Source organism: Cervus elaphus, chromosome 28 (genome assembly GCF_910594005.1).
Source record: "Cervus elaphus chromosome 28, mCerEla1.1, whole genome shotgun sequence".
NCBI classification, from domain to species: domain Eukaryota; kingdom Metazoa; phylum Chordata; class Mammalia; order Artiodactyla; family Cervidae; genus Cervus; species Cervus elaphus.
In genome coordinates this window covers 42,064,002-42,087,430 of record NC_057842.1, presented here as the reverse complement: position 1 = coordinate 42,087,430, position 23,429 = coordinate 42,064,002, and the positions used below count along the sequence as shown (strand labels likewise).

At 35.6% G+C, this 23,429-nt stretch overlaps 1 protein-coding gene across 4 annotated transcripts in view; it reads right to left on the bottom strand.

The window, feature by feature from the left end:
• Positions 1–23,429, bottom strand: part of WASF1 (WASP family member 1) — a 69,716-nt gene that overhangs the window by 12,070 nt on the left and 34,217 nt on the right. For all 4 annotated transcript variants that reach the window (XM_043890010.1, XM_043890013.1, XM_043890015.1 and 1 more), the window contains exons 2-3: positions 7,239–7,399; positions 1,381–1,515 (exon numbers count right to left, since the gene is read on the bottom strand). In XM_043890010.1, the coding sequence (XP_043745945.1) occupies positions 1,381–1,515; positions 7,239–7,371 (268 nt within the window). In that variant the 5' untranslated portion in view covers positions 7,372–7,399. The remainder of the gene's footprint in view (positions 1–1,380; positions 1,516–7,238; positions 7,400–23,429) is intronic.

Genomic DNA, 23,429 nt, shown 5'->3' with positions numbered 1-23,429 from the left:
TACAAGAGGTAACTGTAGGGTATATGAAATATACCTCAATAAAGTTTTCTTTTTTTTTTAAGTACTGTCTTGGTTTTTTCTCATATCTAGACCTGTGAGTTTGTATCTTCGCATGCAAAGGAAACTTGGCATAGGAAGTATTCACCTCTCCTTATTTAGGCATTAAATTAGGTTATGTCAGAAATTTTGGTTCAATCACTAAAACATCCTTATATTTTACATATTTGCTATATAAAAGGTAGCAAAATTACCTTTTGATTTTTCCAGTGATATCCTTTAGTATTTTTATTGCTCAAGTTGAGATAAATAACTTAGTTAAAATAAAAATGCTATTCCACAAAAAATATTTTGAACAGAGTATTATAAGAGATTCACATTAAATAATTCTCTAGGGTCGATTGGCAAAAATTATGTTCTTAATAATTTCATTTCTCTTGGTAGGAAAAAAAAAAAAAAACAGAGCCATTGAGAAACAACAACATTCAATATATTCTATCAATGCATGAAATGTTTTACCACTAAAGTTTTTACCATTATTTTAGCCTGTAATGTGATTTTTTAAGCCTGATATCCCTAGCTTAATATCTCACTATTGAACATTTTTGTCCTGTATGTTGGCAATTTGGGGTTTTGTTTTTTTTTGGAGGGGAGGGAATGTTCATTTAAAATGGGAAGTAACATTTAAATAACCAGATCAGATTCTGGTGATTTTAGCAATTTGCACATATAAAAGCATATTAAAAGGAATTTTCATTCTTTAAAAAAAAAAAAATCAAACCTAAGAATTTCAGATAATTTTCAAGTAATTTTTATTTTTAAGACAAAAGTATACAAATAAATTATAAGGGAGATACTGAGCCCACAGGTCACAACCACTAAAGCCTGCATGCCTAAAGCATCTGCTCTGCCACAAGAGAAACTACTGCAGTGAGAAGCCTCCACCGCACGCAGTGAAGACCCAGCACAGTCATAAATAAATAAATAAAAATTACAAGGGAGAAAGAAAAGAGAAAGAAAATGGAAGAAAAGTCTGGCTTAAAAAAAATTTATGTCAAAAAATGAAGAGCTATCTAATAGACAAGAAGAAGAAAAAAAAGAGTAGACAAAAAAAAAAAAAAAGAGTAGACAACTCAGGAGAGTCATGCTAATGGCATTTACAGATAAGCCACCAACCTATTACAACATGTACAACAAAGGTCGTGGGTAAAAAATATTTGCAGTAAATTCATGTTTTTTGTGTGTCTCTTTGATTAACGGAAGCACCTTTCTCCCAGTTGTTTTTTTTTAAATAAATTCATGTATAATACTGTTCTTATATATATATCACTCATCCTACCTAACCAAAAACATACATGTGAAAGAAAATATGCATAAACTTACATTCTTCTTCTTTAGGATCAAGCTGTGTAACACTGACAGATAAACGGTCCACACGTTCTTGTAATGAGTTAACTCTGAAGGAAAAACTATGTGCTTCATTGAATAATTCTCCAAATATATCTTCAGCATATTTACCTAAGCAAAAATGAAGCATATACCATAAAGTTTAAAGTTATCATAGATAAATATAAACCAATTTAACATTTAAAATGCTGCCCCAATAAATTTGATATTTATTTGAAACCAGTTTAAACTTTAAACCCTCAACTACAGTAATCTAACTGTGATAGAGTTGGAAAAAACAAACCCTAGGATATATGGTTTTAAATACTAGATCTACCACTTTCTGGTAGGTGACTTGTGGCTAAAATGGAAATACTCTCCTGCTCTACCCCTATCTATACACCACTTTCACTCCCTTTATACACCTGTTAAGGGTTAGAAAGGTCATGATGTAAAGTAAAAATAAATAATACATCTCTTAATCCCAAATCAGCAATCATAAACAGTCTACACTAGAACTGAATTTCAGGCCAAGTGACAGAATGCAAGATTCTTCATAAATCTAATAGATGACCAAATCTCAGGTATGCCCAAAACATAGATTCTGAAAATTTATGAGATATATTTTACATTTTCTCTCATTCTAGTTTCTTAAAAAATCATAAATCTAAAATCACTGTATTCCTCTAGTCATGTAAATTTCCATTATGAAAAGAATAAACCAAAATAATCCCATTCAAAAAGGAGCAATAAAAATTTCTATCTAATAAAAAAGTCAGGGAGAAGTTTCAGATGACCTAGAATTTAAAAATATTCAACTGTATTTAGAATATATAAACAAATGAATACTCACAATATAAAGATAAGCCAATTACTATCTATACCTTGAATTAAAAAAAAATTGATTGTCTTCCTAAATCAAGACAACTTAGACCCAAGCATACTGTCTAGGTTAAATGAGGCTCAACAGTAAGCTCTATAACCTGTAACAGGGTACTTACATACTTACATAATGAATTCATTAATCTTGCCAGTTTACATTTGAACAATGGCTATTTTTTTTCAAAGCACTTTAGTACATTATCAGTTAAATCAACAAATGTTTACTGAGGGTTCAGTAAACTGTGCCTGGTAGGCGTTATTTCCTACTGAAGACACCAAAAAATAAAACATAAAATTCCTATCCTAGAAGATTTTCTAATCTTTAGGCAAAAAAATCAGAATTTTAATTTCTTTATAATTAAGAGAAAAAGGATAATTTTATACATTTTCATTCGCTCACATTTGCTGTAAACCAAAATGCCAGACAATGTTCTAGATCCTGGAGACAGAAAAATGATTGGAAGAAGGTCTCTGCAACTGACAAGTTTTGAACAGAGGGAGAAACAGACATTTAAATAAAAATGAAAACCAATTTAATAATTAAGTCCAAATCTTTGTTCCCTTCACTCTGAGGCCTTGGTATAAATTTCCTCACCTGTAAAATAGAAATAAAAATATCTCCTTCAAAGAAATTATAAGAAAAAGAAGCAAAAAAAAAGCCAGGGGGAAGGGCAATGGTAGAGTGCCTGATACAGGACAGGAGCTTAACAACAGGCAGCTCTGACTATAGAACAAGGTCAGAGCCACAGAGCACAGAGAAAGAAGCATCTAAACTTTTGGGTGTGGGATGGTATTAGAGAAACTTCCAGAGACAGTTTCTCTGGCAGATAAGAGAGGCATTACAGGTGGAAGAAAAGGCAAGTATAAAGTTACTCATTTATTCATCAAATGTTAAGAGACACAAAGATGGAAGAGACAATTCTATTCCTGAAAGAACTAAGTTTAATACACGGATCTTTAACTTACAGTCTGTATACCACCTGAAATTATATGCAGATTTCTAATGCATTTGTATATTTTGGGAAAGAGAGCCCACAGGTTTTGGACTTTTTTTTTTCTTTTTTAAACAGATTTTTTAAATAAAGTCTACACTTCCCCCACTTCAGGTTTAAGTGCCAAAGCACTGACGTACATAAGATAGACATCCCATTTGTTCTATTTTCATGTCCCTTCTTACTTTCTAAATCTACCTCCTCCTATCCCAGAGAAAGGTGAAATGAATAAAGTTCGCAATGGAAAAGAAAGCTAATTGTCTATGTACCTGAATTTCAACTAAACTTACATTTATTATACTACTGTCTCTACCCAAGAAGCTGTGAGGTCTCATTATCTCTGATGTTAAAATCTAAATCCCCTCATCTAACACTATCCTCCATATGAAGATCCACCATATATATCTAATATCATTTGTACCTTTAATCCCTCTCACATGGGACTTCCCTGGCAGTCCAGTGGCTAAGACTGTGCTTCCATTGCAGGGATCTCGGGTCGGGGAACTAAGACCCCAACATGGTGTGCAGCAAAAAAAAAAAAAAAAAAAACCCTCTCATATATTTATTTTTGCCTCCATTCATTTGCTTACTTCTTCAAACAAGTTGAAAGGCCTTCCTTCTTCATCCCTCTACATTTTCCAAATTCTTCTGTTCCCTAAAGGCCCAGTTCAACTCACATTCATTCAGTAAGCCTCCTCTTATGACTTCACCTATGGTTATCTCTCTTTTCTCAGTTCCTATAATCTAAAACTCATGGTTTTTAATTATATACATGCTCACACTGTTTGAAACACACAGAATAGTTTCAGCATTCATCATATTAGACTCTTCAACTACATGGGGTGTGTTCTTTCAGGACAAAAAACATGTACCTTCATCACATAGCAAAATATTCAGTGTTATCTGTCCATTATCTACTAATTAGTCTTATAGAGCCAATCTATTTATCTACCCTCTTACCCATCTACATTGCTACCTGTGAAATTTTCTGATTGAGAACAAGAAGTAGGCTCTATCAGCTCATCTTGGCAGCTCAAAGTGGCTATATTCAACAAGAGAAAGGCCTTGGGAAGAGAAAACACTAAAAGATCTCTCATATAATTAGAGTTCCAATGGCTGTTAAATAAGACATGGTCTTCCCTAGTGGCTCAGATGGTAAGGTCAGGAAGATCCCCTGGAGAAGGAAATGGCAACCTATTCCAGTACTCTTGCCTGGAAAATCCCATGAATGGAGGAGCCTGGTAGGCTACAGCTCATGGGGTCGCATACAGTCAGACAAGACTGAGCAACTACTTAAGTAGTAGTAGTAATAATGGGGAAAATTTTGGAATAGCAGAAGAAATTTAAATAAAGCAAATTCTAGGCTTTCAGTAATTATCATAAAACAGAATTGTGTTCTACTAGGAAAAACAACTGAACTGGATGTATATTTTTGTAAGGAAGAGGTCAGAACAATGTCCAGCCCCAAGCTACCTGAGCCCTGGAGTCGACCTTCACTACTGTGAAAGTGCTACAGCACTTTTGGTGCTGAGATTAGCGTCAAAGCGGAAATATGTATTACGTAGAACCATTCTGAATAGCCTAGTTTTATAAGTAGTTCAGAGATTATTTAATGCATTAATTATTATTTTAACTGTTTTGGATGGAAACTGAAATAAAATCTACTCTAAGTTTCCCTGTCTTAAATAAAAATTAAACATAATTTAACCTGTTTTTGAGAACTCAAAGTCATAAATTATGAGAAACAACAGCATTAAAATGTATAATTTTACATTAAATGCAGTTACATTAAATGGCCTCGTTCCAGTTTTTATGTTGCTTTTCCTCTTATGTCACTTCTTCCTTCACTATAAACTACACCTTTTGATTGGCTTCAGTAATGCCTACTTCTGTTATTGGCATCCCCCTTCCCCCACATTTCCTCTTTTAATTCTCTGAAGCATGAATGTTTGGAAATCACATCATTAACCTGTCTGAATTATCAAAGTAAAAGCAAACAAACTTGGAGAGGGATCAACTGGTTATTTTATGTACATGGTCTTCAGCCTGGACTTGTTTATTCTGGCTATCTTGAGGCCTTTTAAATTTAACTCCAGGTTCTCAACTATGTCAAGTGGGAAAGTTGCCAGAGAGCTTAATTTTAGGGTGGTAAACTAATGTTATACCTTGCTACAATATTTTATGCTTTTTCTTTTTTGAATCTCTACAAACTACCATGAAAATGCCTCTATAGTCTCTGATTCCAAGTCTGAAGCACTCAAAGCCTAATTTAGTTATATTTTACAATGTATTTCTATTTTCAGAGCTTGGTTACAGCATAACCATGTGCTGGCTGACATATGTTGCTTATAATGGACTGCCTATACCAGACATGAAAATTCTTTACCTTTATGTTATGTGAGAAATGGGTTAATACTGCAAAATTGACACTCTTAATCATTACATTAGTTCTAAATTCTATATTGAAAATACACCTAAAATAAGATGCCTATATTAGATCTAACATTCATTTTGAAGAAATATTTTAACCAAACTTATTAATGTCATTTCTATGCTCTTAACATTCATTTTAATATTAACAAGCTGATGCACCTATTTACATATAGCATATATAAATTTTAAATGAAGTTATGTTATGTTATATTATTAGAATATAACATATAAAACCAGTTAGTACTAGCAAATGACTTTAAACAATATATTAATCATATATTAATACTTTCTTGGACTTTTCTTTTGACTTGTTTCAAAAGTACACTCTATACTGAATTGCTCAAGAAAGAAACAAGTAAACAGTATGTTAGTGATTCACAGCCAATATCTAACCTGGAAAAAAAAAAAAAAAACACACCAAGTGGAACAAAGAATATACTTAAATTCAAATAAACAGTCTTTTAATTTACTCTTACAACTATTTCACAAGCAATGTAGAAATTTAGTGCTCTCACCAAGAACATTAAAATACAACTTTATGTTGCTCTGGCTACATGAATATGTCCAAATGCTCTCACTTGAAACAAATCAGATCAACAACCTCATTTTACCTTGTGCTAAGTACTCAATTATAAAAAGACAAAAGTTAATAGGAAAAGAAAAGAGGAGTCAATCCTGGCTATTAAGGACAATCTGTGTAGGTGGGTATGGCTGACAAATCTAAGACTACTTAGAGATGATATCTAGGCCAAAAACATCTTATTTTGTCTTTAAAATAAAATATAAATGTCTCAGAAAAAGCTAATCCTTCAATTCAAAAGATAAACTGGATTTTAGAAATTTTTTCTAACATTACATTTAGAATAAATGGGAAATAATTCCTTAACCTAGCAGCTCTGTTATAAAATCTTATAATGGAAACAGACTGACCTTCACCTCCTCCCTTAACCTGTCCCTTCCATTGGCCTGTATTATCTGGCCAGTCTGCTGGCCTTCTGTCTGCCATCAGGCTGCCAATCAGACACTTGACTCATATGCTAATGTCCTTTAGACAATCCACTTGACTAACCTAATCCTCGACTAGTCAGTTACTACTCCACATCTTTCACTTTTAGATATGTGATAATATAAAAATATATCCCTAGGCTAATAAGATATATAAAGAGATACTAGTATCCCAAAACACAAATACTGAAGCCTCTAGAAAAGTATATAGTGATAACAAGCAAGCAAAAGTACAACTCTACCACCACCTTCTATAGTCCAAATCATATTTTAAAAACAATCTCAGTAATTCTTATGCATCATGTGATTCTGTTGCTAAAAGATTCTGTCCTTATTTCCCTTCCCCAGATCCAAGAGAAGAAATGATTCTAAAATGCATTAATTTTATGAAAATGACACTTTTTTTCAAAATAATTAGATAATTCTGCACTCTTCTTATTAACTATCCCCCCACCCAAATTAGTCACAAGAATATTGTTTTAACACCCCAATGTGTAACTCTGGTTTGTGAGTAATATTTTTAATTGATGTAAAAATACTTACTTAGGCTACTTAGTTGTCTAATTATATTTGCCAAGGAAATATTGGTCACACATTCCAGTTCATTCTTAATTCCTCTAGGCAGTGCTGTGTGACACAAGTGCCTAGGATCAATGTTTCTTTTCACTAATGGCATCTTGAGATCAACCTTTGTGCCAGTTCACCTGTAGGAAATCATACAATAAATTAACACTTTTCAGTCTTAACCAACACAGAGTGAGACCTTATATTTCACATTTCATAATAAAATATTTACTAGTATGAAGATGGTGAAAATGGAGTCACACCTGACTAAATAAAACTGATTTAACATTTTTATCAATTATTAGAATGTCAATATCATATGAAACATTTTTTAAAACTTACTTTCAATGTCAGCTGCTTCATGATCAATTCATAATCATTATCACTATTATTCTCTTGACACCACTGATTTTACTTACTACAACTAGAGGTTTTGTTCTAGAAAGTTAGTATGGAAGGTCCTCTGTAAGCAATTATCTAAGAGGATTAAAGAAGCTGCAAGATTAGCGTCAAAGTTACTTTTCCACATAAAATGTGGAAAAAATGAGGCATTCAATAGCTCAAAAATCAAATAGTCCATGTAATCTTCAATCTCATCAAAACCAACCAAAAAATATTTATTTAATTGATTAACCTTCTTTGAATTACAATCAGTCCTTACTTCCCAGGCTTCCCATATGCACAAATTTCAGCTTCCACAGTTCAGTTAAATAATACCAGTCCCCCAACAACATGGTTCTAATTCGACTTACTACAGTATACTAACTAACTACATAAATACAAATCCCTTTGCAGGCACTTCAGTTCACAAGTTACTGTGTTAATAAGAGAGGAATATCATTCCAGTGACCAATCATATCACTTTTTTTCAAACTCTGTTGGTGAAAGGTGACTTCTCATCTGTTACTCAGTTTACCTATAGACAGCAAAGAAAGTAGTTGGTTTATCTTCTTGCCTCCCAATGATAAACTCATGTGAAATTTTACAAAATGATAACTGAAAGAGAGAACTGGCCAATAATGATAAAAATGTGGCAAAGAAAGAAAAAATGACATTGGAGTGAAATTCAAATTGACTCTAAGTGGATTAACAGAAAAAAACAGCTGATTGTGGGAATGTTGCCACTATCCTATTTGAGAGACACTAGATATGCAGTCAGAGGAATTTAGTGAAGGTAAAATTACTGAAATGCGGAAAGTAGTTGTCACAAAAAGATGTCCCAAAAGAAGCAACAACAGCAAAAAACTTCACAATAAAGGAATTCTTAGGTAAGAAGAGAAGCGAAAAGCAAAAGAGAAAAGGAAAGATAAAAGCATCTGAATGCACAGTTCCAAAGAATAGCAACGAAAGATAAGAAAGCCTTCCTCAGTGATCAATGCAAAGAAATAGAGGAAAACAATAGAATGGGAAAGACTAGAGATCTCCAAGAAAATTAGAGATACTAAGGGAACATTTCATGCAAAGATGGGCTCAATAAAGGACAGAAATGGTATGGACCTAACAGAAGCAGAAGATATTAAGAAGAGGTGGTAACAATACACAGAAGAACTGCACAAAAAAGATCTTCATGACCCAGATAATCACGATGGTGTGATCACTCACCTAGAGCCAGACATACTGGAATGTGAAGTCAAGTGGGCCTTAGGAAGCATCACTATGAACAAAGATAGTGGAGGTGATGGAATTCCAGTTGAGCTATTTCAAATACTAAAAGATGATGCTATGAAGGTGCTGCACTCAATATGCCAGCAAATTTGGAAAACTCAGTAGTGGCCACAGGACTGGAAAAGGTCAGTTTTCATTCCAATCCTTAAGAAAGGCAATGCCAAAGAATGCTCAAACTACCACACAATTGCACTCTCACATGCTAGTAAAGTAATGCTCAAAATTCTCCAAGCCAGGCTTCAGCAATACGTGAACCGTGAACTTCCAGATGTTCAAGCTGGTTTTAGAAAAGGCAGAGGAACCAAAGATCAAATTGCCAACATCCGCTGGATCATCGGAAAAGCAAGAGAGTTTCAGAAAAACATCTATTTCTGCTTTACTGACTACGCCAAAGCCTTCGACTGTGTGGATCACAATAAACTCTGGAAAATTCTCAAAGAGATGGGAATACCAGACCACCTGACCTGCCTCTTGAGAAACCTGTATGCAGGTCAGGAAGCAGCAGTTAGAACTGGACATGGAACAACAGACTGGTTCCAAATAGGAAAAGGAGTACATCAAGGCTGTATATTGTCACCCTGCTTATTTAACTTATATGCAGAGTACATCATGAGAAATGCTGGGCTGGAGGAAGCACAAGCTGGAATCAAGATTGCCGAGGGAAATATCATTAACCTCAGATATGCAGATGAAACCACTCTTATGGCAGAAAATGAAGAAGAACTAAAGGGCCTCTTGATGAAAGTGAAAAAGGAGAGTGAAAAAATTGGCTTAAAGCTCAACATTCAGAAAACTAAGATCATGGCATCCGGTCCCATCACTTCATGGGAAATAAATGGGGAGACAGTGGAAACAGTGGCTGACTTTATTTTTCGGGGCTCTAAAATCACTGCAGATGATGACTGCAGCCATGAAATTAAAAGACGCTTACTCCTTGGAAGGAAAGTCATGACCAACATAGACAGCGTATTAAAAAGTAGAGACATTACTTTGCCAACAAAGGTCCATCTAGTCAAGGTTATGGTTTTTCCAGTGGTCATGTATGGATGCGAGAGTTGGACTATAAAGAAAGCTGAGCACTGAAGAATTAATGCTTTTGAACTGTGGTGTTGGAGAAGACTCTTGACAGTCCCTTGGACTGCAAGGAGATCCAACCAGCCCATCCTAAAGGAGATCAGTCCTAGGTGTTCACTGGAAGGACTGATGTTGAAGCTGAAACTCCAATTCTTTGGCCACCTGATGTGAAGAGCTGACTCATATGAAAAGACCCTGATGATGGGAAAGACTGAGGGCAGGAGGCAAAGGGGACACACAGGATGAGATGGTTGGATGGCATCACCGACTCAATGGACATGAGTTTGGGTGAACTCCAGGAGTTGTCGATGGACAGGGAGGCTTGTTGTGCTGCAGTTCATGGGGTCGCAAAGAGTCAGACACGACTGAGCGACTGAACTGAACTGACTGAGGGATATTTCATGACACAAAGTGCAAAAGGATAAAATGTTGGAAGCTGATCTAAAATTAGTAGAAAAGAATAAGACAATTCGCAAGGCATAGAAAAGACGATTATTCCACTGGCTCTGTTATTCTAAGTTATATAAGGAGAAGGCAAAGCACTGTTCAAACTACTCTTGGTAAGTTTTTACCAAGAAATAAAGCACTAGCACTATAATTCAGTTTCTAATACATTTAGAAACATTATACTAAATTATATTAGCTTTACTTTTTCATTTCCTTATATGTTTATAACTAAAATAGAATTTTAAATGTTTTGACAAATTTTTTAGAGATCATGGAACAGCTGTTAATTTTTTCTCACTGATTATTAAGACGATTTTGTATAGTTTTATTATCTTATACAGGCATTTTTTTTTGGTCCCACACTACCATACTAAATGAGGACTGCCTGTACTTACTGGTAAACAATGCTTACTGAAGGAAGGCATTTATTATCTACTGAGCTTTAATAACTACCAAAAGGAAAGTTTTGTATAAATCTAATTGCATCTAAGTGTTACTGATGAACATTCTTTAAAAACAAACTTTTACATGAAATCTGTCTCCTCTGACTGCTTTGTCCAGCATTTTCTCTACATTTTTAAACCTTTTTACAATTGTACAATATGAAGTTCACTTTTAAAAAAGTATACAAAATTGTACAGCTTCAATGATTTAAACAAACATGCACGCTAACATAGGAGCCAAAACATGAGAAAAAACCTAAGAAGTAAAAACCCCAGAACGGTCCCACTTTGGTCTCCTCTCCAATCACCCTTACTTCTTTCCTCCCCAAAGGTACCCATTATTCTGACTCTTACAATACACATTTCCTTGTTTTTCTTTACACTTTCACATCTTAAGCAGGTAACTCTAAACACTGTAGTTTCATTTTTATTGCTTCTTGAAGTTTATGTGTCTAGAACCATATGTTATGTATTATTACTTTGTGTCTTGCCTTTTACAGGTAACATTATACTTGTAACATTCATCTATGTCGCTTTGTGTAACTGTAGGGTGTTCATTTTCAATGCTGTAAGATACTTTACTGTATAATTACACCACAATTTATTTACCCATTCTAATTTTGGTATTATATATATGAGTTGTTTCTGCTGCTGCTAAGTCGCTTCAGTCGTGTCCGACTCTGTGCGACCCCATAGACGGCAGCCCACCAGGCTCCCCCGTCCCTGGGATTCTCCAGGCAAGAACACTGGAGTGGGTTGCCATTTCCTTCTCCAATGCATGAAAGTGAAAAGTGAAAGTGAAGTCGCTCAGTTGTGTCCAACTCTTAGTGACTCCATGGACTGCAGCCTACCAGGCTCCTCCATCCATGGGATTTTCCAGGCTAGAGTACTGGAGTGGGTGCCACTGCCTTCTCCAGAGTTGTTTCTAGTTTGAGGTTATTATGCACAATACTATGAACATTCATGTACAAGTGTCTTGGTGTACACATTTCTGTTGGGAGTATACTTCAGGAAAATAGCTAGGTTAAGGACATGCACAGCTTGAACCTTAGGAGATGATGTCAAACTGTTTCAAGAGCAGCTATACCAAAGTATACTCCTTTCAGCAGTGTAGGAGGTTGCTGCTGCTCCACATCCTCACAAACTTGATGCTGTCAGTTTTTTACAAAAATCTAGCAACTCTTGTACGTAAGTTGTGACAGAGTACTGCAGTTTTATGTTGTCCCCAATTACTGAGAGTTTAAGCACCTTTTCATGTGTTTATCTTTTGGATCTTCCTCATCTGAGAAGTGTCTATCCAATGCTCTTGCCTATCTCCTTTCTGCTATTTGTTGTGTTAGGGCTGATTTGTAAGAGCACTGGCTATGAGCCATCTGAAGGTTATGTATGATGCAAATATCTTCTCTTGTGTCATTTGTTATCTCACACCCTTGAAGTCTTTTATGAGAAAGTGATGGAATTTATCCATCTTTTTAAGTTTACTATAAAAGCACAGGTTTTTAAAAAATCATTTTATACACTAAGATCACAAGTATGAGCTTCTGTTTTATCTCTTAGCTTTGTTGTTTTGCCTTGTACTTTCAATTTATAATTGACATGGAATTAATTTTTTGTGAATGGTATTAGAAAGCAGTCAAGTTTCTTATATATTATTTCAACACCACTCACTGAAAAGACTATTCTTTCCCCGTTGCTCTACTGTGGCACTTTTTTCATAAACCAAGTTTCTACGTATCCTTAAATCCATTTTGAAGTTCTATAGTGTTTCACTAATCTGTCCACCTAAAGCTAATCTCAGTGGAGCTCTACAGTAAGTCTTGATATCCAATAGGGCAAGTCCTCCTACCTTGCACAAAAGCATTTTGAATGTATTGAATTCATATTAAAATTCCAATGGTATTTTTCAAAGAAATAGAAAAAGCAACCCTAAAAATTCACATGGAAACACCAAAAACCCCAAACTGCCAAAGCAATCTTGAGAAAGAAGAACAAAGCTAGAAGCAAACACTTCCTGATTTTATACTAAAAGGGTATAGAAATTAAAAATTACGGTACTGACAGAAAAATAAGATATACAGACTCATGAGAATTAAGAATCCAGAGATAAATGCAAGAGTAAATGGTCAGCTAATATTTGACAAAGGAGACAAGAACACTCAGAGTGAAAAAGATAGTCTTTTCAATAAATGATATTGGAAAAAGTAGACATTCACATGCAAAAGAATAAAACTAGACCCCTATCTGACACCAGTCACAAAAATTAACTTGAAATGAATTAAAGATTTATATATAAGACCTGAAATGTAAAACTCCTAGCAGAAAACAAAGGGGAAAAACTCCTTGACATTGGTCCTAACAATGTTTTTTGGGGGGATATATGACCAAAAGCACAAGAAACAAAAGCAAGTAAGAGTGACTACATCAAACTAAAAAGTTTCTGCACAGCAAAGTAAACAATCAACAAAATGAAGAGACAGCCTCCAGAATAGGGAAAAATATTTGCAAACCATTTAATTAATAACAGGTTAATATCCAAAATATATAAGGAACCCATACAACTCAACAGCAAAAAATCCCAAACAATCCAATTAAAACTCGGTCAGAGGAGTGAACAGACATTCTTCCAAAGACGGACATACAAATGATCAACAAGGACACGAAAAGATGCTCAACATCACGAATCAAGGAAATGCATTTTTTCCTTTTTCAGAAAAACTTGTTATACAATTTTAAAGGTTACAGTTATTACAAAGTACTGATTATATTCCTTGAGTTGTACAATACATCCTTGAACCTGTCTTACATCCAATAGTTTGTACCTCCCACTTTCCCATTTTTATACTGTTCTTCCCCACTGGTAACCACTAGTTTGCTCTCTACATCTGTGAGTCTGCTGCTTTGTTTTTTTTGCATTCACCAGTTTGCTATATTTTTTACATTCCACATATAGGAGTTATCATGCAATTTAAAACCACAATCAGATAACACCTTACAACTGGTAGAATGGCTAGTCTCAAAAAACAAGAGATAACAAATACTGGTAAGGATGTGGAGAAAGGGGAACCACTGTAAGCTGCTGATGGAAATGTAAATTGATACTTTGGAAATAGTATCAATGAATACTATGGAAATAGAATATGGAGTCTCCTCAAAAAAATTAAAAACAGAATTATCACATGATCTAGCAATCCTCCTTCAAGGTATACATCTGAAGGAAATGAAATCGTTATTTTTGAAGAGATATTTGCAACCCCATGTTCACTGCAGCATTAAATACACAAGACGGAAACATCCTAAAAGTCCAGTGATGGATGAAAAGATAAAGAAAATGTGACATAAACAGTATATACCACAAAATAATATTCAGTCATAAAAATGAAGGAGATCCTGCCATCTAAGACAACCCTGAGGGCACTGGGCTATCTGAAGTCAGTCAGATAGAGATGAACAATATATGATATCATGTATATGTGGAATCCAAAAAAAACTGAACTCAGAAACAGAAAGTAGAATTGTGGTTTCCAGGGACTGGAGACTAAGGGACATGGGGAAATGATGGTCAAAGAGTACAAATCTCCAGGTATAATAAATTCTGGGGATCCAATAGCATTCAGTTCAGTTCAGTCGCTCAGTCGTGTCCGACTCTTTGCGACCCCATGAATCGCAGCACGCCAGGCCTCCGTGGTCCATCACAAACTCCCGGAGTTTACTCAAACTTATGCCCATGGAGTCGATGATGCCATCCAGCCATCTCATCCTCTGTCGTATAGCACAGTGACTGTAATTGGCAATATTGTATTATGATTGTATTATGTACTTAGAAGTTGCTAAGAGAGTAGATCTCGCTGGTCTCACAATAACAAAAAGAGGTAACTATGTGAAGTGACGGATGAAATAGGCAATAATCTTATGTGGTAATCATTTCATAGTATATATTTGTATCATATTGTACACCTTAAATTTATACAATGTTATATGTCAATTACATTTCAATGAAGCTGGGCAGGGGGGAGACCCTGGCATACAGTAAGTATATAATGACCACTACTTCATTTGAATTTCTCAACAACATTGATTGTTAGAAGACAGACTTGATTGTTAGTACTCTCTGACCCATTTTAAAGGGGAAAAAGTATATGGAAGCAGTGTTTGAGAGTAAAAAAGATGCTAACCAAATCTTTCCAAACTTTTTATGTGGGATGTATGGAAACAGCACTACCCCCCAAAAGAAATAAATACAAAACTAATTTTAGGAACAGTTATCAGTTAAGGCAAAGAGACAGAAGGTTTAAGTTTGGAGAAAAGGATGAAAATGACTATGCACAGCTAAGTCTTCAGGTCAGAGACAGAAGCTCTCTGGAGTATAATGGAAAGATGTGAGAAAGACGGAGAAATGGGTCAAATAAGGAAACATTCAAATAAGATGATGTGAGTTCTGAAGATAACAAAAAACAAGGATTGTATATCTGTCAGTTGACATAGACAAACAGTGTCATGAGGCTTAGTGAAATTATTTCTAGGTCTTTTGAAAGAGTATGAGCACACGCTTTGGTTTAAGATATGATCCTGAAGGTGTCAAGAGATGATGCTATGGCATGCAGAATTAAATACCAAACTTTACCACATGTTGTCACACAGCTAATTATTGGCACCACAGGATAATAATCTCAGTTCTGACTTTCAATTCAGTGTTTCCTTCATTATAAGAAGTTGACACTTTCTCCTAAATTTTATTCCTGGACTTCTAACTAATTACTTGGAATACATAATCATTTAAACATAGTTTCATTTTTCCTTAGTTGTATTCAAAGTTTACTACAAGGAAGTTCATTTGCTACATTCTTGTCCACTCATAGTTCCACTAGATCTTCACATAATTTTTCATCTTGGCATTTCACTTTACAGAGGAATGTACTGGCATTTCAACATGTGCTTTCTCTTCCTGAACATTTTCAAAATATACAACCAGTATCAACATTAATCCTCACTGTTAAAAGTTTTCAATTCAAAATAGCAGACCTCTTTCAAGACTCCTAAGCTGGATGGCATATTAAAAATCAACTATTTCACCTCTCATTTTTTAGATGAACAAATTTACCTCAGAAAATTAAAAAACTGTCCAAGTTCGCAAAATTAACATCAGGGTTAATACTAAATTTTAGACTGCCAGATATTTACTGTTATACTCTTAATCTGTTAGTATTTTTTAATTCTATTTTATGTTCTTGACAAATCAACGTTCAAATCTCACAATACTCTAGAAGATTTTCAATGGTATTTTGAAGCTCCCCAATTCCTAAGTGACTTTCTTCAACAAACAAAATACTTTCACGAGCCAGAAGCTTACAAGGTAAATAAGGCAACAAAGAGAAATGCTAAAAACTTTAAAACAATAACAATTAACCTATGGCTACAGTCTAAAAGTAGGACAAGATAAATTATTAGTTATGCAGAGAGAATGAAATCAAAACAAGCTAAAGAGGTAAAGAAGACAATATTGATATAGACCTGTGGTATATTCATTGTTAGCCCCATGTAGCTAAATGAAAAATAGATAAATTTCAAGTTCAGTTTTTCAGTCACACTAAGCCACATTTCAAGTACTCAATAGCCACATGTGGCTTATGGCTGCAATTACAGAGGACAACACAATTATAAAGCATTATGCCATAACTGTAGAAAGTTGCATCAGACAACACTGATGTCTATGATGGACAAAATGTCAAGGAGACGGGATATTTTAAGTCAAGGATAAGAGAGGAAAAATAAGAAAACATGCCTGAAAGAACACAAAAGTAGAACTAAAAGATAACATACAATCAAATTGAAAAATTGAACTTTGAAATTCAATAAAGAACTCACAAGTCTTCTTAAGGAGTAAATGATCACAAACATTCAACTTTAAAGAATTTTAAAGAGTAAAGAGTCCTTATCTTTTACTATGAAGTATATGTGAAACAGGAGTACCAGACCACCTTACCTAACTTCCTCAGAAACCTGTATGCGGGTCAAGAAGTGACAGTCAGAAGCAGGCATGGAACAACCGACTGATTCAAAATTGGGAAAGGAGTACACCAAGGCTGTATACTGCCAACCCACTTATTTAATTTATATGCAGAGTACATTATGCAAAAATGCTGGGCTGGATAAATCACAAGCTGGAATCAAGACTGCCGCAGAAATATCAACAACCTCAGATATGCAGATGAAACCACTCTAATGGCAGAAAGTGAAGATGAACTAGAGTCTCTTGATGAGGGTGAAACAGACAAGTGAAAAAGCTGGCTTGAAACTCAACATTGAAAAAACCGAGATCATGGCATCCAGTCCCATCACTTCATGGCAAACAGAAGAGAAAAAAAGTGAAAGCAGTGACAGATTTTGTTTTCTTGGGCTCCAAACCACTGCAGATGGTTACTGCAGCCACAAAATTAAAAGATGCTCGATTTCTTGGAAAGCTATGATAAACCTAGACAGCACATTAAAAAGCAGAGACATCACTTTGTCAACAAAGGACTGTATAGCTAAAGGTATGGTTTTTCCAGTTGCATACATGGATGTGAGAGCTGGACCATGAAGAAGTTTGAGTGCCAAAGAATTAATGCTTTTGAATTGTGGTGCTGCAGAAGACTCTTGAAAGTTCTTTGGACTGCAAGGAGATCAAACCAGCTGATCCTAAAGGATATCAACCCTGAATATTCATTGAAAGGATGGTTGCTGAAGCTGAAGCTCCAATACTTTGCTCACCTGATAGGAAGAGCTGACTCATTGGAAAAGATCCTGATGCTGGGAAAGATGGAAGGCAAAAGGAGAAGGTAACAGCAGAGGATAAGATAGGTAGATAGTATCACTGACTCAATGGACATGAATTTGAGCAAACTCCAGGAAACAGTGAAGAACAGAGGAGCCTGGGTTGCTGCAGTTAATGGGGTTGCAGAGTCGGACACAAACTTAGCCAATGAACAATACATAAAATGACTAAAGGCAGTAAAATGCTGGTGCATAGGGTATATATAAACATACATATGCATCAGTTCAGTCACTCAGTGGTGTCCGACTCTTTGCAACCCCACGGACTGCAGCATGCCAGGATTCTCTGTTCATCATCAACTCCCAGAACATGCTCAAACTCATGTCCATCAAGTTGGTCATGCCATCCAACCATCTCATCCTCTGTCGTCCCCTTCTTCTGCCTTCCCAGCATCAAGGTTTTTTTTTCAGTGAGTCAGTTCTTTGCATCAGGTGGCCAAGGGGTTGGAGCTTCAACTTCAACATCAGTCCTTCCAATGAATATTCAGGACTGATTTCCTTTAGGATTGACTGATGTGATCTCCTAGAAATCCAAGGGACTCTCGAATCTTCTCCAACACTACAGTACAAAAGCATCAATTCTTCAGTGCTCAGCTTTCTTTATGGTCCAACTTTCACATCCACACATGACTACTGGAAAAATCATACCTTTGACTATATGTACCTTTGTCAGTAATGTCTCTGCTTTTTAATATGCTGTCCGGGTTTGTCATAGCTTTTCTTCCAAGGAGCAAGCATCTTTTAATTTCATGGCTGCAGTCACTATCTGCAGTGATTTTGGAGCCCAAGAAAATAGTCACTGTTTCCATTGTTTCCCCATCTATTTGCCATGAAGTGATGGGACCAGATACCATGATCTTAGTTTTCTGAATGTTGAGTTTTAAGCCAGCTTTTTCACTCTCCTCTTTCACTTTCATCAAGAGGCTCTTTATTTTAGTTCCTCTTTGCTTTCTGTCATAAGGGTGGTGTCATCTGCATATCTGAGGTTATTGATATTTCTCCCAGCAATCTTGATTCCAGCTTGTGTTTCATCCAGCCCGCATTTCCCATGATGTACTCTGCATATAAGTTAAATAACCAGGGTGACAATATACAGCCTTGACGTACTCCTTTCCCAGTTTGGAACCAGTCTGTTGTTTCATGTCCAGTTCTAACTGTTGCTTCTTGACCTACATACAGATTTCTCAGGAAGTAGGTATGGTGGTCTGGTATTCCCATCTCTAACAATTTTCTAAAGTTTGTTGTGATCCACAGAGTCAAAGGCTTTTTTAGCATAGTCAATGAAGCAAAAGTAGATGTTTTCCTGGAATTCTCTTGCTTTTTCTCTTGCCAATGGATACTGGCAATTTGATCTATGCACACATATGTATAGCTTTAGTAAATATTGCTAAATAACTTTCCTCAGTGCTTGAACCAATTTCCACCCCACCAGTTCTTTATGAGCATTCCAGTTGTTTGATAGCCTTGCTAACTCTGGTATTATACACTAATAAGTTGATGATCCAAGACTAATCACATCTTATTGTAAAGCTTCTTGTCTTTAAAAATTTCTAAATTTCTAAAATTTTTGCCCATTAAATAATCATAATAAAATATTAAATACATCATTCTTTAATCCTTTCCAGAAAGTAAATGAGTAGATAAAACCTCTTCCATGATACATAAACAGTATTCCCTATATTCTGTAATATAAGAATTCTATAAACTCAAGAATTCTAAGATTGGCCTTAATAATAACAGAAGCAACAAAATTTGTAGCTACAGTTAATACATCCACTGTACAAGTTTAAATAATGAATAGGAATTTTATTAAATTTATATTTGTAGACATACAATTAAATTACAATGTTCATTAGTCAACAATTTTGAGTCAAGAACTTGTAAATCTTCCAAAATCACCTTTTCTATTATGTATGATTCATAGTTACATCCTCAACATTTTACAGTTTCCTCTCATTACAGGTGAAAAGAAAAAATACCAATACTGAAAAGGTGCTAGGAATATTATTAACATTTTAATTCTCTTCCCCGACTTGGACATGGAAATTTTTTGCAAATGCTATGTTGAATCAGAGAGAATAATCAATTTACATTTGAGTTTCAGAATCATCCCTTTGAAAACATTTATTATTATTACCATTATTATGTCTTTTGTCTTATGTTTAGGGGAAAAAAAACACAAACTTTATTGAGGTATCAATAAAGTACAATATACTGCCCTATGTGATAGGCAGAATTCTAAGATATTCATTCCAGATCTCCAGCACCTCCTCCTACTACTACTTCCATGATTATATTACATGTTACAAGAGATTCTGAAGACATAATAATATTTGCTAATCAACTGACCTTAATATACAAAGATTATATGTATGGGTTTAATCTAATCACACTAGCCCTTTAAAAGCAGGGTGTTTTCTCCAGTTGATAGCAGAAAAGGAAGTCAGAGATTCACATCAGGAGGGACATTCGCCATATCGTTGCTGGCCTGCCCAGCAAGACCGAGGCCACTTGGGAAGGACCTGCGAGGAGCCTCCAAGACAAGAGCACCGTCGGGCTGACAGCCAGAGCAAAACAAGAAGCTCAGTTCCACAACTGCAAGGGACTGAATCTGCCAATGTGAATGGGCTTTTTCACCCAAAGCCTCCAGAAACGAATGTAGTGCAGTTAACACCTTGATTTTAGCCTTATAAGATGCTAAGCAGCAAACTAGCCAAGCCCACTCAAACTGGTGACCTACAAAACTGTGAGATAATTAATACACACTGTTTTAGTCTGCCAAATTTGTGGCAATTTGTTAAGCAGCAACAGAAAATTAAGTGTACATACTTATAAGTGTACAATTTTAATTAGTTTTAAAGCAGTTGTAACAGTTTTAACACTGTGAAATCACTACAGTCACTCCTTACATTTTCTTCCTGCCCCTTGGCAATCCTTCCCTCCCACTCATTCCTGCAATCAACCAGGCACTTGCTTTCTGTCACTATAGATTTGTTTGCTTGTTATAGAATTCTATACAAATGGAATCATATTTACTCTTTTTTGCCTGTCTTTCCATTAGCATAATGATTTTTTTAGATTTGTCCATGTTGTTGCATTTATCAATAAATCATTCATTATTACTGTTGAATTTTATTGTTCATAATATGGATTTACCATAATTTACCATTCATTTGTTGATGGACATTTGGGTTATTTTCAGTTAGGGGCTATTATAAATAAAGTGACCATAAACTTTTTTTTTTTTTTTTGACCATAAACTTTTTGTACAACTCTGTGTGTGAACATATGTTTGTTTTTCCTGGATAAATAACATACATAAGTTTGTTTAAAGGGCCTGAGGCAGGGCAGGGAGAGGATAAGTGGCAGGCAAAGAGTTAATGGTACCTTTACTGCAAAAAAGGAAAGGGATTCTTCTGAGTTCCAAAAGTAGTTCTCAGGAGAAGCTGTGAACTCTCCTCTTTTGTACCTGGAAAAAATGGTGGAGGAACTAGGATTCTACAGTTTAAATGGTAACAAGGGTGATGGGTCAGTAGGCAGAGACTTAAGTCTCTTCTAAATTCTACTTTTTTCCCAACGTATCTTTCTTTTCAATGGTTTTATTCCATTGCTTATATGCCTAATAAAATACAGTATCATACAGATATACTTAAAGCATTTTCAATGTATTATTACAAAGATGCTTACATTCCAGTTTTCTCATTTACTATTATGAACAATGTTGCTTTGTCCTCTATGAACAGGCTACCTGACAAGAACACACGGCCCAGCCTTAAACTGACCTCTACAGAAAGACCACAGTTAGGCAAGAACTGAGCCTATGTGAGCAGTCTTTCAACAGGTAAGTACCACACACATAAGCAAGTAAAGAGGTCTACAACAAAAGACATTAATAGGGGGACCTTGTCACCACTAACAGACATTCATACAGACATTCATAAATCTAAAGTTTATTAGCTGGGATTCCCTGGTGGCTCAGATGGTAAAGCGTCTACCCGAAATGTGGGAGACCCGGGTTCAATTTGAAAGAGCGCAAGTAATGAAATTCAAATTCTAGCTGTCTCACTGATATATTTGTGTTATTATTGGGCATTTCTGTGAATATATTTTAGAAAATACATTCAGAAGTGTTTTTAAAAGTAAACTGAATTATTTACCAGGAGGTGACTCCTGACCCAGCCTCTGAGTCAAATAAGCCACTGTTTGAACCAGAAACCGAGGTCCTGATAGACACTGGGATCTTCGAGACAATTCCTTGAGATAAGTTTGACAAGCTATACAGGCTTGCTTCTGCTGGCTCCAAAAGTCCTGAGTCCGCTGTTTGACCCCCAAGACAATGCCTTCCTGTCCTGGGCTCACTGCTATGCTACATTCCACAACTGATCTAATTGCTGGGTCTGCAGAGCACTCCCCTCCTCATCAATTGAAGGCTTCACATGGTGCGTTTCTCCACTTCAAGGAAAAGACTTTCTTCAACTCTGTCAATATCTTCACCAACGACAATCATGTGTGATGCCTCTCTTCAATTTGATGACATCTAACAATCCTAAAATGGACTGATATAACACACTGTACCTTAACTATGGACATAATGTGACTTTTAACTTTGATTATGTTTTAACTGGTTTAATTACTATTTTGGCTTACATCTCTAACTGTAAAATGGGGTTTGTTTCTAACCGTCTGAAAGCTTTTAGATTACAAATGATGGTTCAAGCTCCTATGAGTGCCACAACCTCCTCCAACTGTTACTTGGGGCCCCTGGATCAGAGACCCTCAATATGAGGGTGAGGAGAATATGTACCTCAACAATTTAGGGATGACACCCGTCAAAAGCAGGAAGTAGTTATGGAACTAAAATGATGCCCCTTTCCCTTGGCAACATATTCTAAAAGAAAAAAGAGGGGAATGAGTCAATTCCTAGGTAGGTTGATAAGAAGTCCAGGGTCCCTGAGGAGGAGGAAGAGGTCTGGGGCTCTCAAGGAAGAGATAGGGGTCTGGAATTTTCAAGGAGGAGAAAAGGACAAACATTTTTTTCTACATTCCTTAGTCTTAGTCACATATAACCCTGACCTGATGATGATTACACAACAAAACAACTCAGCTTAAACTCTCTATATAAGGACTATATGAGGATTATATAACAACAATGCATCCTGCTTGAAGACAGTTTCTGCTTCTTGAAAACCTTCTGACTAATCCATTGGTCCATGGGGCCCCAAAGAGTCAGACACCACTGAACTGAACTGAACTGAATCCTGTTATCTTAAAATGTATATTATGGGTGTGGGTCTGGTAAGATCTTTCTGTTGTTAGTTCTAATCCTGTCATCTTAAAATGTAAATTGTGGGAGTGGGTCTAGTTAAGATCTGTACCACCTTGAGACATTCTTTTGATTCATTGTAATAACCAATTTAAAAAAGTATATGGTTCCCTTGCTAAGACTAGTGATGGGGCCACTCTTGTCCTCCGTCTGATGTTTATGTCAGAAGCCTTCTCTGTCCTTTTCATACTTGAATAAAACTCTGCTACACACACACACAAAGTAATTTGAATTATTTAAAAGTAATTTGAATTTATCAAGAATGATTACTTATAAAAAATATTTTCTTTTTGGGGTAACAGGTCCTAGAACATAGAGATGAATTCTGCTCCAACTTCCCTATTTTTCATGATTCCTATTCTGTGAGTCTATTCTTACCTAATCACATTTTTTCATTATACAGTATTC